Source organism: Eurypyga helias, unplaced genomic scaffold (genome assembly GCF_000690775.1).
Source record: "Eurypyga helias isolate BGI_N326 unplaced genomic scaffold, ASM69077v1 scaffold2462, whole genome shotgun sequence".
Taxonomy (NCBI): Eukaryota; Metazoa; Chordata; class Aves; order Eurypygiformes; family Eurypygidae; genus Eurypyga; species Eurypyga helias.
Window position 1 is genome coordinate 20,654 of NW_010237674.1, and position 17,012 is coordinate 37,665.

General features: G+C 35.4%; 1 protein-coding gene across 3 annotated transcripts in view; it reads left to right on the forward strand.

Annotated features, from left to right (window-relative positions):
• DTNBP1 (dystrobrevin binding protein 1) overlaps window positions 1–17,012 on the forward strand; it is a 67,201-nt gene that overhangs the window by 17,298 nt on the left and 32,891 nt on the right. For all 3 annotated transcript variants that reach the window (XM_010147526.1, XM_010147527.1, XM_010147528.1), the window contains 2 exons: window positions 17–149; window positions 12,836–12,858. In XM_010147526.1, the coding sequence (XP_010145828.1) occupies window positions 17–149; window positions 12,836–12,858 (156 nt within the window). The remainder of the gene's footprint in view (window positions 1–16; window positions 150–12,835; window positions 12,859–17,012) is intronic.

Consider the following 17,012-nt stretch of genomic DNA (forward strand, 5'->3'; position numbering starts at 1 on the left):
TAAGTATTTCCTACAGCTCAGCTACAGGCAAACTTTGAAGAAATGGAGAATCACCTATTGTGTCTTGAGGAACTATGTGAACAGTGTGAGTTGGAAAGATACAAATGTATACAGACATTACAGCTGGAAAACTACAAGAAAACAAAAAGGTAAATAAAACAATTGCTGTAAATGTATCTTAACATAAAATATAAGCCTTTTGTGATTACGGTTGTTTTCCCCTGTATAAAACAGAATCCCTTTAATTTTCTTCTTTTAAAGAAACAGTAATCTGTGACAGGAAGTTGCAAATTTGTAATAGATTCATTGAATGTTGTTGTAAGTCTTGGTGATGAACTAAGATTGTGTGTGTTGGGAAAATTATCACTACATTGTTGTTGGGGTGAAGTCCTACTTATTATTCTCTACAAACAAATGGGCCATTGTTAATAAGCACTGACAATTTTTTGTTTCTTTTAATGACTTGCCCTGTTTTTTGAATTTATTTTCTTTCCATGTATTGTACCTGTAAAGTTAGGAACGGTATTTTCCTCTATCTTCTTGTCAGTTCTATCTTATCCTGTAGTATGAGTCCCTATCGCTCTCCATAATAAATATTAATCTCCTGCTGTTCTCTTACTTGCAAAGACAGGGCATTACCACTTGAAATCAAAGTCCAACTTTGATAGTAGCAGTGTATGTGAAAAGTCAGAATCTCCAACTCTTGAGCTTCATGTTTACCTAAAAGATAAAGTAGCAAGAGATAAATCTTAAGAGCTTAAGTAACTTAAACTGTTGACTTTCTTGGTTTTGTGACTGGCAGTGCCAAATATAATCTGTCTGAAAGAGATAAGAAAAGCCATATTAAATCCATAATAAATGAGGAAATTAGGACTTAAATTGAAGCAGTTTTTCAAAGACAGTCTCTGACAGACCCGTGTTAGGGAGTGGTGACTTTAAAATCCCAGCCTCCTCCCAAATAAACAACCCATCCCTAATTACCTTTTTCCTACTGGTCCTGGTTTGCTACATCTGTACTCAGATTTGGTATTTCTGATACCATTATCTAGGGAATCTTGGCCTTCTGTGGTGTTACAGATATGGTTACTGAAGTACTGCTGGTGTTGCAAGTTCTGCCTCCCCAAAGGTTCCCAATACCTTAAAAGTCCCCCCATCAGTTTTCTGTGAAGTTTGGCTGTCTCTCACCTAACCATCTCCTCTTTAACCATGTGTGAAATACAGCTGTTCCTAATGGGGCTATCTGTAGCTTTTGGTAGTATCTTACTGTGTTATCTGTCACATCTAGCAATTTGTCATGTGATGTCCTTTAGTTTTTCACATCCTGTTCAGTGAGCTTAACCACAGGCCAGGGCCTCAGCAGTGATCTTATCATTTTCCTGCAACCTGGATTTTCTCTCTCCCAAGCCAGGGCAACACCATTTTCTCTCTCCCCAGGAAGAGTCAACAGTAGTCAGTATGGCTGAATATATCCCTTGTTTGGACCTATTTAAGTAATTAAATATTTAATAGTAATGATTTCCAAGTTCTAAACATGTGATACTTAACCAAAGAATGCACAAAGTTAAAATGTGCATAAAGCAACAGATTTGTACCCCCAAACATATGGTTTCTGATGATTGCTGAGTTTTGCTTGTTCTCTCTGCAGTCCTTGCTCCCTTTCCCCCTCTCCTAACCTCTGCTTTCAACATCAAAATAAAGTGTTAAACTCTTGCCTGTTCTGCTTAGGAGCATCTAATCAGTTTTATAAATAGAATGCTAAGCAAACTACTTAACGTAATTATAAGCTGATTACATTTGGTCAGATCTAGACAAAACAGGAAAAATGCAGGTAATTTCTGGTTGATTATTACCACTCTATTTATTTAGGTAAGAAATTAACAGCTAGCTCATTACTAGAAGGACACTTGCCAGTGTAGATACATGAAGAACGAACAGCCAGTTAACTTAATGTGAGTGTGATTTGTTATATATGTTTAGAACTCGTGTCCTGTCTTCCTCTTTAGTGTTTGGGGCTTTTACTGTGATACCAGCTGCTGAAAGAACCAAGTAGGGGTTCAGGAGTCTATGCTCTAACATAAAAATTATTTTCAGGGAGTGAGGGGTTTTGTGTTTTAAAAAAAAAAGAAGTCTTCCCTGTGTTTTGGCAATATAGGGATGAAAACTGAGATGAACACAAACTCTTAAAAACTGTGGTTATTTTAAATATGTAAGAAAAAGTAATTTTATTATAAAGTCACTTTAGAGGTTAGGTTAGAAGTTCATGTATTTCAAGTCTGTTGAAAAGACTTCATATATGAAAGATTTAGAAGAAAGTGCTTTAAGTCAACATTAAACCTTTGAAATGCAGCTTATGGTAACTATGGAAACTGATTTTCAGAAATAGATCTCCCTGTTACATAGAGCAACTTTATTTCAGTTCAAACAGATTAATTTTTTCCTTTTTGTCATTGTGTTGAGTAGTAGTTTAAAAGTAGATTCATCAAGCCAAGGTGTTTTCCATAATGTATATTAAAGTCTGGTGTTTGGGGGGATTGATTGTTTTTCTGTGTGCTTATCTCTGGATTTTAAATGTTAGCTTTTTTGGGTTTCAATCCATTGATCAGGGTACCAGTATTGCTGTATGAAGTCTAGATTTCACCCTTGTTTTCTCTAGTTAGTCTTGCTGCAATTGTTTGCATGGATGTTAGCGTTAAACCATGCCGTTTTGTTTCCTGTCCTTTTCTTGATCAAGCACAATTCTTCTTCCCTTCCCTTCATCCTCCTACTGAGGATGTCCTGTTTCTGCTTGCAGAGAACTCCTTGTATTCCTCCAGTCTTCTATGGCAGTTCTTGCGTTCCCAAGGCAGTGTACTGTGTCCCTTAGGAAGCAGTGTCAGAATGTCACTTTTGTGCCAATTTTTACGTGCACCGAACTGCAAGCTTATGTTGTAAAAGAAAATGTTTCTGTCCTGAAGCTGTGCTTCCTATGAAGCCTTTGCTAGCATTTGTATCCATTACAGATGGATCACTGCTTTTGAAAAACAGAAACTCCTGGTTACTTTATCAATTAAAAAGAGCCGCCCAGCTCCAGCATTTTGTAGGAATACATTGGAGATAACTAAGACCCCTTGTCACTGGCAATGACTGAATACATTTTATTGTACGTTATTTGTCTTTAAACATAGTTGTCTGAATTTTAGGTGTTTTTAGGATGTTCTTATTTAAGAATCCTTTCTGATTTTCAGTAGTTGTCTGCATTGAGAACAGACATAGAAGGAAAATAGATGAAGAAATCCAAACCCTGAGTCTGAAGTATACCCTGATGCTAGGATATACTTCAACAGGTGAACGTTTAGTGATACTGCAAACCTTGGTGGGACTAATGTGTTTTTTTTTTTTGCTTTCTGGTGAGATTCAAAGAAATGCTTTACCTGAAGAGAAAATATGTTCTTCAAATGTATTTGTGTTCATAATTTTTGTATTTTAAGGGTTGGTTTGTTGTTAAATAACGTGTTAACCCCATGCTTTGGTAATTGGTGTAGTAGATGAAGGTTTGGACAAATTGTCATAGTTCTTGTTAGATGCACTGCAATTCTGTGATGGTGGTTTTATGCTTCTGGAGGATGAGAATGTTTGATTCACTTCCTCATTCAGAAAGGTATAAAATTTACGTCAATTGCATTGTGTAGATTACTGATATGTATGTGAGAAAATGTTTTAATCAGTTACCACTGTTGAGTTTATTCTTTCTTTATGGACTTCCGATAGTTTTATCTCTCTTTCTAATTGCTTTGGGAACGTAAGGGACAGTAAGGATTGTTGCAGTTAGATACAGTGGCTTACATTAGGCCTGATTTTTGGAAAAGTTCCATCTAACTTAGGCTGATTAATAGTTATTTACTCACCTACATAGAAAAATATTTTGTATTATGATTTTTCTGCTGCATATTGCTTCCAAATACTATCTTTACCTCCTGCAGTATCACTGTAAAAATTTGCCTTTTTTGTGTGATCTTGTTTAACCTACATTATTTTTTTACTGAGGTCAGAAGAGAAAAGATGGAGTGGGTAATACGCTGCCATACAAAATCATGTGGCCTAAAAGAAAACTTCCAAGTCTGTAGTTTGTTTAGATGCCATAGCATTCCCTAGGTGATAAGCTAGAACAGTGCACTATACAGTACATCATCTTCAGTGATGATTGCTTCCCGTCTGGCAGTGATGAATTTCAATTGTATCTTCATAACCCTTTTAAGCTTTACATGTTAATTTGTCAAATTAACTTTTTACAAATTAAAAATAATACACCACTGTTGCAAATGTTTCAAACATTTTTTCTTTCCAACATTACATGTACTGTGAATTATTTCTAAGATGCACACTAACTACATGTTTATTAGTTGTCATCAAGATTTTCATCAAAGTTTGATGACATAATCTTCTTGATCAGTCTTCTGGTGGTACAGATTTTCAGCTACTCCACCACCATGTAACTATATCTGCAAGTGTGGATATAGAACTTTTATTATCTTTAGGACAACTCTCACGGTAGATGAAAAGTAGGTTTTCATTAGGCATTAATTGTATGGTTATAAGCTTCTGTGCTCAAAGCGGAGTTCACATGGCAGAGATCTTTTCCATCCTGCTGTTAAATCATTTTACATACAGCACAATCAGTAGCAAGTGTTTTCATGGTGAATAACTGGCTGGAATTAATTTTATGGCCATCAGTTATTGCACTTCTTTGGACGGACACAGGGAATGAGAATTCCTATTGATCCAGAAAAACTGGACTTGCACAAGCTTTGGAGAAGTTCCCTAGATAATTATTCTTCCTTTTGTGTAATTTTAGGGCTCTGAACTTTCTTTTGTTTGCAGGAACACTTGCAGTACAGTATTCTGCATGCATCAAACCCAAAGGATCAGGCTGCTTCATTAATAGTGAATTTTGCTGCTGTTAGTGCTCCACGTATTTGAAAACATTGGGCAAGACTGAATACATAGGAGATCAAAAACTGTAGGATTTTTGGCAGTTTTTTGTATTATTTGTAAAGTGTGAATGTGCGGTATAATTTCTGTCACTTCTAAGTTAATTTAATATTACCCTTCTTTTGTGGTGGTCTTTGCTTGCCGCAGAGAGACGATGACATTGTTATAAAGAGATTTTTTGCATATCTTCTTACCGTTTTCTTTTCTTTTGTATAGGCATATAAAAGATTTCTTCATTGTTGCCTTTTGTGACCTGTGATTAAAGACTCAGTGTTTGTGTTGAATCCTCTCCATTTTATAGCACCTTTTACTAATGTTTTCTAGAAAATGTAAAACATTATGTCAATCCTGCATAACTTTTCTCTACCTTTATGTAGTGCTGTTTACTGGGCATAATCTGCAAATCCTGTCAATCTGTTAGTGCTAGACATTCTTTGTCCAGGTTTATTGTACCAATAATAGAAACAAATGGTTTAGGACTGCCTTAATCATCATTTTGTACTCTACCTCACCTCAAAACTCTATTATTTATCAAATTCATTCATTCATTGTGGGAAGTGGCAGGAGAACAGGGCTTAGGTGTTTGTCATTGCCACACTAAAATGCATTCTCAGCTTTCGTGCAAGGCATTGTGTCTCCTGATAAATCTGACTTTCTTCATCATGAATTCTTTCCCTGAAATTTTTAATATTTCCTTTTTTGTTCTGTTCAAAAACAATTAGTTTAAAAATTGTTTAAAAAAAATGTGTTAAATGCATTTATTGACAACACCTCTGTGAGGAAGATTTTGCATTCCTGTGTCAAAGGGGTGTGTTGAGGATGCCTGAAATGCTCCAAGTTGTAACTTCTAACTGCCACAATTGCGTTCATGCTCCGTGGATGACAGCATGAACAGTAAAGAGTGCAAGTGGGGTTTACAGGCTTTTTTTACTACTTTCTTTTTGTGGACTGGTGTTATGTTATATATCACTTAGTGAACAAAATTTGGCCAGTTTTTCAATACTGTAATTTTTTTTTCTTTTAATTCTTATGGGGAAGTTCATGGCCAAGTTAAAAGATGGTCTGAATTTTATTGTGTGACTGTTTACCAAACACAGGTGTGCAGGAATCCTTTTTCTTTCCAGGAAAGATTAAAGATGGTGGAATTGATGGTGGAGGTGGCCTTTGATGGTGGTGTTGTTCATACCTTCTCTTAAACTTCAGCTTCTCTTAAATTTCTTTGTAACTTGTCAAATTTCCCCATATCTTGTAGTTGTTAGTAGCTTCTCTTAAATTTCAGCTTTAAACTTTGATTCCCAAATTTTAGTTTGCATGATAAAAATAAAGAAAACTGTGCTGATGCATGTACCTTTTAGTGATCTAATGACACTGAATACTAAGATAAAAGTTCAAAAAAATCTAAAAACTGTTGCCTTTTTTGGGTAGCAACAGGATGAAAGCAAACCCATAAAAACTAGGTCTTGTGCAAAACCTTACATCCAAAGGCATAAGGTTTTAGAGAGAGCTAAGAATTTATTCCACTTTTCAAATTCTGGTTTGGAATGTTTCCAACGCTAAGTGGCCTGTATCATTCTCATAGCAGAGGACAGAATGCTCGGTTGGTGTTAATGATTTCACTTCGGCCATTTTCTTCTGGTTTTGATACCATCTCCGTAATTCTTACTCTTCTTTTGAATGATAGCACCTGAAAGGTGACCCCCAATGTTCTTCATCAAGTTAAATATTTGTTTCTTTTTTTGAAACATCCAGAGTCAGATAATTTCACAGTATCCTGAAACTGCTGAGTGTATGGAGGGTAGTATTTGTTTTTGATTGTATTTATTAGCTTGATTACCAGTTGATGTTTGCAATTTCTGACCTAAGTGATCTGAAAAGGGTGCTCAAACAGTCTGGGGGAGGGAAAACATTTTTTGTGTCATTGTCGTAAGTACTAATCCTAAATACACCAAAAAACCTACTTAAATTGTTTCTGTGCACCATGCAAGTGACGTAAGTTTTGAGTTTTCAGGGTTTTGGTTTTTACTTCTGGTGACATCCAGAGGAAAGTGCCTCTCATGGCTTTTTAGCTGACTCAACATATATCAGTCTATGGAAAGAAATTTTTTTAATATAATTTTGAAAACTTAACTGTATCAGACATAACAGCTGAAATACTGTATTTCTCAAGTTTTGTTTTGGATCTTTGTTAGATGCCAGAAATGTTTTTAAATGAAATTGCACATAAGCAGCTATTCCTTCTTTAAATGTTAATTTTCATTTGTAAATAGTATTTGCAACTCAGCATTTATAAACACATGTAATTGTAAAATCTTTCAAATGTAATACATAATTTTTACTATCCATATGCTGTCTTGAGATTTTCTTTTGTTTACACTTGAGTCTACTAGTTCGAATGTATTGGCTGTTACTTTCAAAGCTTGTGTTATAAAATCATTCCTGACATTCATTTACTACTTTCTTACTTACTTATTGGCCTACGCTTCCCTTGAAGATAAAACATGGAGCTGTCAATTCTGCCTGCTAAATCATTGTAAAGAAATTGATGTTTCTGTGGTCTTTCGGCATTTAACTGAATTCCCTAGTGTTTTGTTACATTTGGAAAATTGATCTTTGCAAGATACAGTAGAACTTGAGAACAGTGTACTCAGTTCTCAGTTCTACTTTTGTAGAACAAACTAAATTCCCATTCATTTCATTCACTTAAAGCAGGATGGTTTTGACTACACTGGATGTTTTTAAGTTGGTTTTTTGTTTGTTTTAAATCTACTTTCTTATTTAGCTAGGTATTTTATCTGGTTGAGATCATATGGGCAATATTTCGAGATTACTGGTGACATTTATTGTCTTGAGGTGATCAAAGAATAGTTTGACTCCTTTGAAAGCCATCGTTTACAGAAATATAAATAAGAATTTGTAATGAACTGAGCAGCCAAGGAATTGCTGATAATTCTTCACCGTTTGCAGGTGAAAGATAGGAGGATGATCCACTTTCAGAAGTGTTTGCAAAGCTTTGAGCTGTCGGCATTCATATTTAATTGGCATATTTAATATGCTACTTGTATCTCTAAGAATTTCCTTTACGAATACCTCCTTAAACCAGTGTGTAACTGCTGTGCAAATGTACAGTATGTTCTGTGGTTTTGCAGTAACTGTCTATTCCTCAACTTGCTAGTGAAAATGTGATGTTGGTCTTTACTAGATGATCAGCAAGTTCTTAAGCGAAAGTTAGTATCTTTGATACTTTGTCTTTCCATTCTGTTTAAGTTTTATTAAAAAAAACCTGAAAACCAAAACCAGACAAACCTACCTTAGTGAATCTGCTATTGCAGGCCTTATATTAAGTTCTGGTCAAGTTGAATCAAAACTCTGCTACATGCTTGTGTTCTTATTTCCAAGTGTTTGGGAATGTTTGGTTTTGTTTAGTAAAAAAGTACTGATCTGTGCAATTGTAATGAAATAAGTGAATGCACTTTGAGTTTGCAGGCAGACTAAATTTTGAATGTGATTTCAAGTATATGAATTGTCTGGTTTCATCAATTGCTGCTGTCCTGTTGGCCATTTTCAGCTGAATTTGAGGGGTATAGAATTTCACAGAGTAATTAGGACCCCCCCATCTATTTTAGGAAAAAAAAGCAGCTGCAAAGGAAGAGATGAAAATTACTGCCTATATGTGTAGCCAAATGGTTTTCATGGGCATAACTCTAGTGTAGATTGAACCTATACAGACTCTTACTTCTTAGGAAAGAAGCTGAGTTTCGTAAGTTGCACTGCACACCAAACAAGATTACTTTTCCAGTGGCTCCATGCCTTTATAGTCTGATTATTTTAGCCTTTAGCCTGTTACCTTAGCCTTTTTTTCTTGCTTAGTGCTAGTAAATTTCATCTTTCACTGAGAGGAGATATTTATATTATAATACAACTATTAATTAAGTCCTTCCTTCTGAAAGCTTACTGTTAACTGTAAAAAAGTAAAGAATATTCTTATTTGTGTAACTAGGCAGATTTGTTGGCACTAGCCTAAAATTTAGTAGCTAAAGTGAAAGAGCATATAGTTAGATGCCAAACTGCAGGTTGTATTGATTTAGTGGTCAGACTTAGGATGGGAGTTCCTTTAATCCTGGGTAGATGCTGAGCAGCCCATGCTGGGCTTCAACAGCCTTTGTGCGTAGGGAGTCTAGGGGCAAGGTGTGTGTTTCTTTCTAATAATAATAGAAATTATTATCTCATCCATCTGTCAAGTACTGCGTCCAGCTGTGGAACCCTCAACATCAGAAGGATATTGACCAGTTGGAGCGAGTCCAGAGGAGGCCACAAAGATGCTCAGAGGGCTGGAGCACCTCTCCTGTGATGAAAGGCTGAGAGAGTTCGGCTTGTTCAGCCTGGAGAAGAGGAGGCTCTGGGGAGACCTTATTGCAGCCTTCCAGTACCTGACGGGGCCTACAAGGAAGCTGGGAGGGGACTTTTTACAAGAGCCTGTAGTGACAGGACAAGGGGTAACGGGTTTAAATTGAAAGAGGGGAGGTTTAGATTAGATATCAGGAAGAAGTTCTTCACAGAGAGGGTGGTGAGGCGCTGGAACAGGCTGCCCAGAGAAGCTGTGGATGCCCCATCCCTGGCTGTCTTCAAGGCCAGGCTGGATGAGGCATTGAGCAACCTGGTCTAGTGGAATGTGTCCCTGCCCATGACAGGGGGGTTGGAACTAGATGGTCTTTAAGGTCCCTTCCAACCCTAACCATTCTATGACTCTATGATTCTAAGTGCATTAATTTTCTTGGATGAAAAGTCTGTAAAATCCAGGAGCTCTGTGGAAAGCCTTCAGTTACTTTAAACTCATTAGACAAATAGGGTAGAGGGGAAGGCTATCCTTTTCCTGTGGAAAACGTCTATAGAGTAATAATACACCTTTTGAGTTGAGGCAGTTGACAGAACACTTCTGCTGAGATGATTCGTTGGACTGCAGTTTTATCTTCTAGCATGATGTTGTTAGTAAGCTGTCCATCAAAGGCTGAGCTCTGCTGCTGTAGCTTTTGTATAAACCTAATGTGAAAAATTATCTCAAAGAATGAACAATTTAAAGTAAAAGAAAAACAAATGAAAAAATGTAATACATAGCATCACAACTGGTAATTTAATATAGCAAGGTCTAAAATAACAAGAGGCAGCAGTCCCAGCTACTCATCCAAGCTTACTTCCAAAGCAAATTTTTTCTGCTGCTTGCCTTTTCACCTTATTGTGAAGATGACTCTTTCCAGAACTGTTTTCAGTGTAATATTTTTCATTTTAATTACTCAAGGTAACTGCTTTTTCTTTTATATAGTGTCAGTCTTCCAAATACTTAGTTTCCTTCCTAATATAAGTTCGGTATATTTACTTCTGAAGATGATTTTTTTGTCTCTACATTCATAGAGAAGGTATGGGAGTTCTTCCTGGCAGTTTTATCAATAAATGCAAAATTATTTATTTAATTACAAAGGGAAGAATAAATGTAATACTTTGTAATACATTTTGTTCTGTACATCTGTCTAGAACTTTTTAATTACACATCTAGAAAATTTACTCATTTAACCTGAAGTCATCTGTTTTTCCAATACCTTTACAAGTCGTATAATCTTCTTTCCACTGTAAGTTTGGTGTCTGATTCTTACCCAAGCTGATGATGGATGAGATTCAGGATCAAAATTTTAAAACTTCAAGTTTTTATTTGGATAATTTGATTTTTTTAAAAAATCCTCCATGTTGAAGGTGCAGAACATATTTTCAATGAGCATGTTCTTAATATATATTTCTAAATGTATGTTTTCTTAAGTATTGTGAGAAACCACAAGATGTGATTGGTTCATTCATGTTGTCTAAAATATAAAGAATCCTCAGTCTTTCAATCTGAATTGGTATGAGGATGCTAGGAAATGCAGATACTTAGATTCCAAATCTGTATTTTTACTGTATGCTAATTGTCGTTGTTTAAAATGTTTCAGAGGTATGTGTTCTTAAAAAAAGTTCAGTCAAATATTCATTTCCAACTTTCTTAACGTATGACAATTATATATGTATGGATAGAGTGACAACACCTTAATGTATCAACCCTAAAAATATTGATGGCTTTTGAAAGGGAAAATTCTGGGGCTTTAGGCAAAAGCAATGAATATCACAGCCAGTTGGTAACTGTATTACCATCTTGTTTGCTAATCTGTTTGAACACAATGACAGTAATTGTTTTGTCTTCCCTTTTGGAGACAAGTGACATAAGTCCTCCTGATTTTATGAGCAAGTAGTGTAGGTTTTTTTCCTCTTACTTTCCTAAGATATTTCCTCTGTATGGTTTTGTTTCAGTCTATGGAAAACAAGCATTTCCTATGATTGTTGTTTTTCCAACTAGTATCTCATTATTAAAACATAAGGAGTGCAACTCATAAGAATGTTTAAGAACTTCGTAATTATATTTAGAGTACACACATTAGGAAAAATTTCTTAGGGTATGAAACTGCAAATCATAGGTGTTATGAAGTAGCTTTTTCTCTAGTAAAAAGGGGAAGAAACTAGCTTGGGAAAGGGACAGAAGAAAAGCAGGAAGGGAAATAGATACTCACAGGAATTACAACTAATAGGCTTCAACTGTAAATCATACTATAGCTTATTTCCTGGTAAAGCACCCATTCTTTCAAAAACCTGTATTTGACATTTGGTGAGAAAAGTGGGAAGTTCACTGAAAATGTGGAGGTAAATGTATTCTATCTTCTTTTAGAATGCTTTGTCCTGCTTAGAAAAGTGGTTGTTTCAGGCTCAAACCAGTTGAGTCTATTCTTGATGCAAGAATAAACACTGAATTGCATCATCTGAAAGGCAGGAGGAGGAGATATTATGGTATAGCATATGTATTGTGAAACAATATAAGGTAGGTGACTCTACTAATGACTGAAGCATGCTTTAGTCTGTGGAGCATGAATAGAATAATTTATCTGGACGACTGTTAGTTCAGTCTTTTGTAAAATTTATTTTTCTTATAACTTTTGCCTAACTAGGACGTCTGCAAGGCACAAATTGAAAAACTGTTTGTTATAAATGAGCATTTGGCAGGGAAAAGGCTAGCATTCTGCCTTACGTAAGTGATTACTTAAATTCTTCATTAGCCTCTAAATTCATGATAAATCACTACTTTGTAGTGATGGCAGTTAGAGCATTTTACAATTTCTTGAAAACAGAGAAAATATTTATCTTAGTTTTACAAACTTTGCCTTCACAATTGCATAACTACTAAAAGTAGAAGGTGACCTGGTATGAAGGAAAAAAGATACTATTGCTGTTGACAATTTCTTAGCTTTCTGGTATGTGAATCTTGTGGGTTATCTGTCACTCTCTATACTTTAAAATCCCCTCCTCTCAGGAATGTCACTATATGCCTCTGTTGCCTTTGAAGTGTGTTGTAACTCAGTGAGTGATATTGTCAGATTTTTCTCCTTCACTGTTGCCAAAAGCATTTTGCATAGCATTGATGAAAATGAAACATTGTTACTCACTATGCTATAAATTGGCAAAGCTCTGCTAAGCAGTGGATGTTTTAGTATCTAAAGCATTAAGAAATCTTGGTTATTTTTGTAACAGTGTTATCTAGAAATTATGTGACTAGATACAAATGTGCAATATTTGTATAATTGTACATGCTAATAAATAAGTGGTAGCTTAATTTCTAAACAGGTTAATAGTGCTTGCTTTAGATAAACACAATTAGTGATTTTACCCTTATAAATGATGATAGTCAAATTCTTTGGTTTTCATCTTTTAATATCTTAAACAATTTAAACATGTCCTATAATTCTAGATGTAGTATTTCTAATTTTTAATTGTTTTTAATTCTGCTTCCTTTCAACAGGAAGGAACTTGAGACCTTCAAAGGTAAATTCTATTTTTAATTTTCTACTTGAATGTTTGCAGGAGCTACAGTAATTCTTGTATTAAGTGAAACTAGTAAAGAACTGTTCCAGTTCTACATTTGATGATAACATTATCTTTATGTTGACCCATCAGGCTGTTTATCTTTCAGTTTACCTGGGTTTGCTACTGGTTGCTTTGAGAGTCATAAGTGTAGGAAGAACACAGATGGTTCTGTTGCCATAGCTAGGTTTCACATTCTGAATCTAATTCAAGCCTTTCCCTTGGTGTTCAATTTTGGAAATTAAGGGATTTGTCTTTAATCAGTTGATGTCTTTTCTAGCATTAATGTGTTTGTGACATGTGTCACAGGCGGTTACTTGTTAGACTTTTGTCTAGCTATTTCTAGGAAATTTTCACAGTATTAAGTTACATGACACAAATGCATTTTTTGTAGATCAACTTGTTGGGTATATGCAATAATGTATACAAATATCTGTCCTAAATAATATGCAGTGGCTAGAAACTCTGCTGTGTATTATTGCTTTATGGTGCATAGATGGAACACATTACCATTTTTAGTTAATCTTAAATTCAGGCTTACTCTACCTCCTAATGTTAATGTTTGATCAGATTGACAATTGTTATTATCTTTTGCTTTGGATAAAGGTGTGACTGTGGCTTTGTGACTAGTCTTTATTTATGAGAATGAAGTCAAGTACATTGACTTACGGCAATTAATTGTCTCTTAAAATTGAAAGAAGGGATGGCAATTTCTGTCAGCTGCATTCCTCTTTGCCTTTTCAGTTCATTACTCTCATCTTTACATAATGCTAAAAAAGGAAAATAATAAAGCTAACATTAACAGACAAGCAACACAGATTATGTAAAATATCACTTTATCTGTAGCTTACCATAACAACCCTTCTTTTTTGATTGATTTGACAGCTTTCAACGCAGACTAACTCAATACAAAACCAGAGATAACGCTAAGCTCATTCTGTTCCAAAGCAAGGCAACTACTTTGAAGTACCTGATGCCTGTGAGAGTAGTGTATCCTGGGGTTTTTTTTTGTATTGATTAGGCGGTTTAAGTGAGTTTCTGGAAACCAAGAGGATGGTTTCCAAAGTTATTTCTCTCTTGATGCTTTTCCAGTAGAGATTGTAAGTTTATTTGACATTAAGTATTTTACAAAGAGAATTATTTTCATTGAACAGGAAGGTGTTAGCTGTGACCTTGAAATTTATACCAAACCAAGTAACTGCATCTGTAACTGATATTCTGAAATTCTGTAATTTCTTCTCTGAAAAGCTCAACTGCTGTCTATGGCTAATGCAGCCAATATCAATGGGAAAGGGGTAGTATCTTGTACTGTAACAAAGAAAGACCAGGTTAGAGGACACTCTAGGTCCTTGTACATTTTTGAACCAACTGATTAAATTTATTCTACAATATTCAAAAGAATTGGCAGAAGCTGTGAAAGGCTGAAAACCAGAGTGACGGATCTTTAAAAATGGGTATTAAACATCAGTCAGCCTAATTTCTGTGCTTTTTTTCATACAATGAATGAACAGATGGACAAGCTTGTACCTGAGAGAAGAGAGAGAAGTAATAGCTAACAAACTCTCAAAAACAGTCATGTCAAGCAAGTCTAAATACTTTCTAGAAGGTTACTACAACATGCTTTAAAATAAACAATACATACGGTATCTTGACTTTGGCAACAACTTTTACTTTCTTGCCTGACATTTTCACAGGAAATTGAAATTAAACTACTAATAAGCAGGTGCATGGCTGATTGGAAATACATACTTGGAGGAAATGTTTTTATGGTTTCTTGCTTACTAAGTTGTTCTTTCTCAGATCTGATGCTACTTGGAATTTTTGTTGTTAATCTGGTTTGTGAAATAGAGGTGTTCATCAGATTGGCTTCCATCTTTTCCCAGCCTTTTGGACCTTCAGACAATTTCTGAGTGTATTTCAGATACTGAGTATATTTCTGAATGTATTTCAGCTGTTTCATCAGCTGACTGGAAACAGGGAGAGCAAGAACCTCCTGGTCATGAAGGATTCATGATGAAGTAGTGAGAGAGGTTTCAGTTCTACAGCAGCTTTGCCTAATCTAGCTGGTGGCTCCTTCTTGCATTTTTCTTATTTAAGCTACTTCCAGAGCTCACTAGATTTGGCAGAAAATGATCTGTTGTTTGGTTTGGTTTTGTTTTGGTTGATGAAGTATGCAGAAATAACTCAGTAGGTGGCCATAGAAATCCTGGCACAGGAGGAGGAAAAGGCAGCAGTAAGAGCAGGAAGCAGGCCTAGGTTACTGATGTAGCACAGTCATCCAAAAAGCAAACACTTCTGGTGGTACATTAAAGGTTGAGGTGAGGAAGTATTAATACCATTATGTAAAGCTTTTATCTTAACATCTTATCTTTCTTATAACTCTGGTTTGCTGTATTCAGGAAAGGTTGCTTCCAACTGAAATAAGTGAATAGCTGGATAGATGATTCTTTATATTTTTGTACTTCAAGTATAGACTCCATCCTTAACTAATTCATCCTTGCATGAATCCTTACATGTCCAGAGTGAAATGTGTTCATAAACATTCAGATCATAAAATACTCAGAACAGGGGCTAGGAAAGAAGAAGTGTTTGAGATACCTTTATATACACTTGCATCTTTGAATGTATGTGCAGTTGAAACCATTGTACATTAAATTGTTTTTTAGTGGAAAAGAACGTAAATTCATAATAGTAACTTCTTGTTTGTCAACTGGAATACCATATACGAAAAAGTATTTGCTTCCAGATTAAGGTTGGTAAATGTCTTGCATAAAACTGTATTTGAGTTATGTAAGTTCATTCTCTCTAAATCTGCAGTCATTGAAGTACCTCGAAAACATGCCTTAAATGTGTTTGCTAGAGGGAGTAAAAAGAGGGTTGTATGCACGTTTTTCAGTGTCCAAATGCAACTCTCACATTCACCAGTGCTGACTTCTCATGCCTTGCTCAAGATAGAAAGTAAGTTTTACTGGAATTAAGAAACTGAATGGTATATATAGTATGAGGGTCAGAATAGCACAATCCTGGAAACTTGAATTCAGTGATGTATCACATCAATTTCACAATGAATACAGAAAAAATACTAATTGTATATTGGCACTGACCATGAGAATGCAGGTCTGGCTCACGAGGCAGGTGGGCAGCTTCACAGGTCTCTCAGATCTGTTTTAAACCTTCACCTCACTGGAGTTTTGTGTATGTGTAAGTAGATGTAGATACATAAGTGCAGTCTGGGTGGGAACACTGTAAATTTGTGAAATCTTCAAATGTGTATAGACTATTAAACATTTTCAGTGCCCTTGTATGCCTAGTACTTACTAAAGATTTATTTTGATTTTGAAACAACAGCAACCTTCACATAACCAAGAAACATAATTGTTTCTGGTTTTATTTAGCTCTTCATCCTGTGTACGCTGAGGTATGAAGTGGTAATTAATTGACCTATTAAGTATATTCTTTGAGGACACCAGGTGTTATCAAGAAGGGCCTCAAACAAAGCTCAGTGTGTATACCTGTCTGCAGCATTGAAAAGTGTTGAGAATCGACTAAAACTCTTGCTCGTTACTGTATTACCTTTAAGTAGCATGAAATGAGTACATAATACTATTTTAAAAAATTACTAGGTTTTTTTTTTATTTGTCAATGGAGATACTGTTTTAGAATTTATTCCTGCTTTTTTCACATTTGTATTACAGATTGTACCCTCTTTCTTCATGAAAAGTAGATTTTATTTTTCTTTCTTTTGCTTTAAGACTACTTACAGGGCCAGACATTCTCCTTTGTTGTTTGCTGTACCCACAGTGTATAGAGGCAGAACTACCCTTTCCAATCTCTTTTCTTCTAACCTCAAGGGTTTCCTATCACAATGCAAACGTATTATTTAATAATCTGTGATGCTGAGAAAGTAAAAGTTAGAAGCTGTCCTGCTTCACCATATTAAGCATCTATTTCTGAAGAAGGCAGAGAATGAGTTTGTGGTGTCCCCACTGATATTGCTACAACACTGGCATTTGTGTACCCGAAATGTGAGTGTGCACTAGGACAAAACATCTCAAGGGTTGTACAGTTTATTTTTTTAGTAATTTCTCTTTCACAGAGCAAAGCTCTCAGAGAGA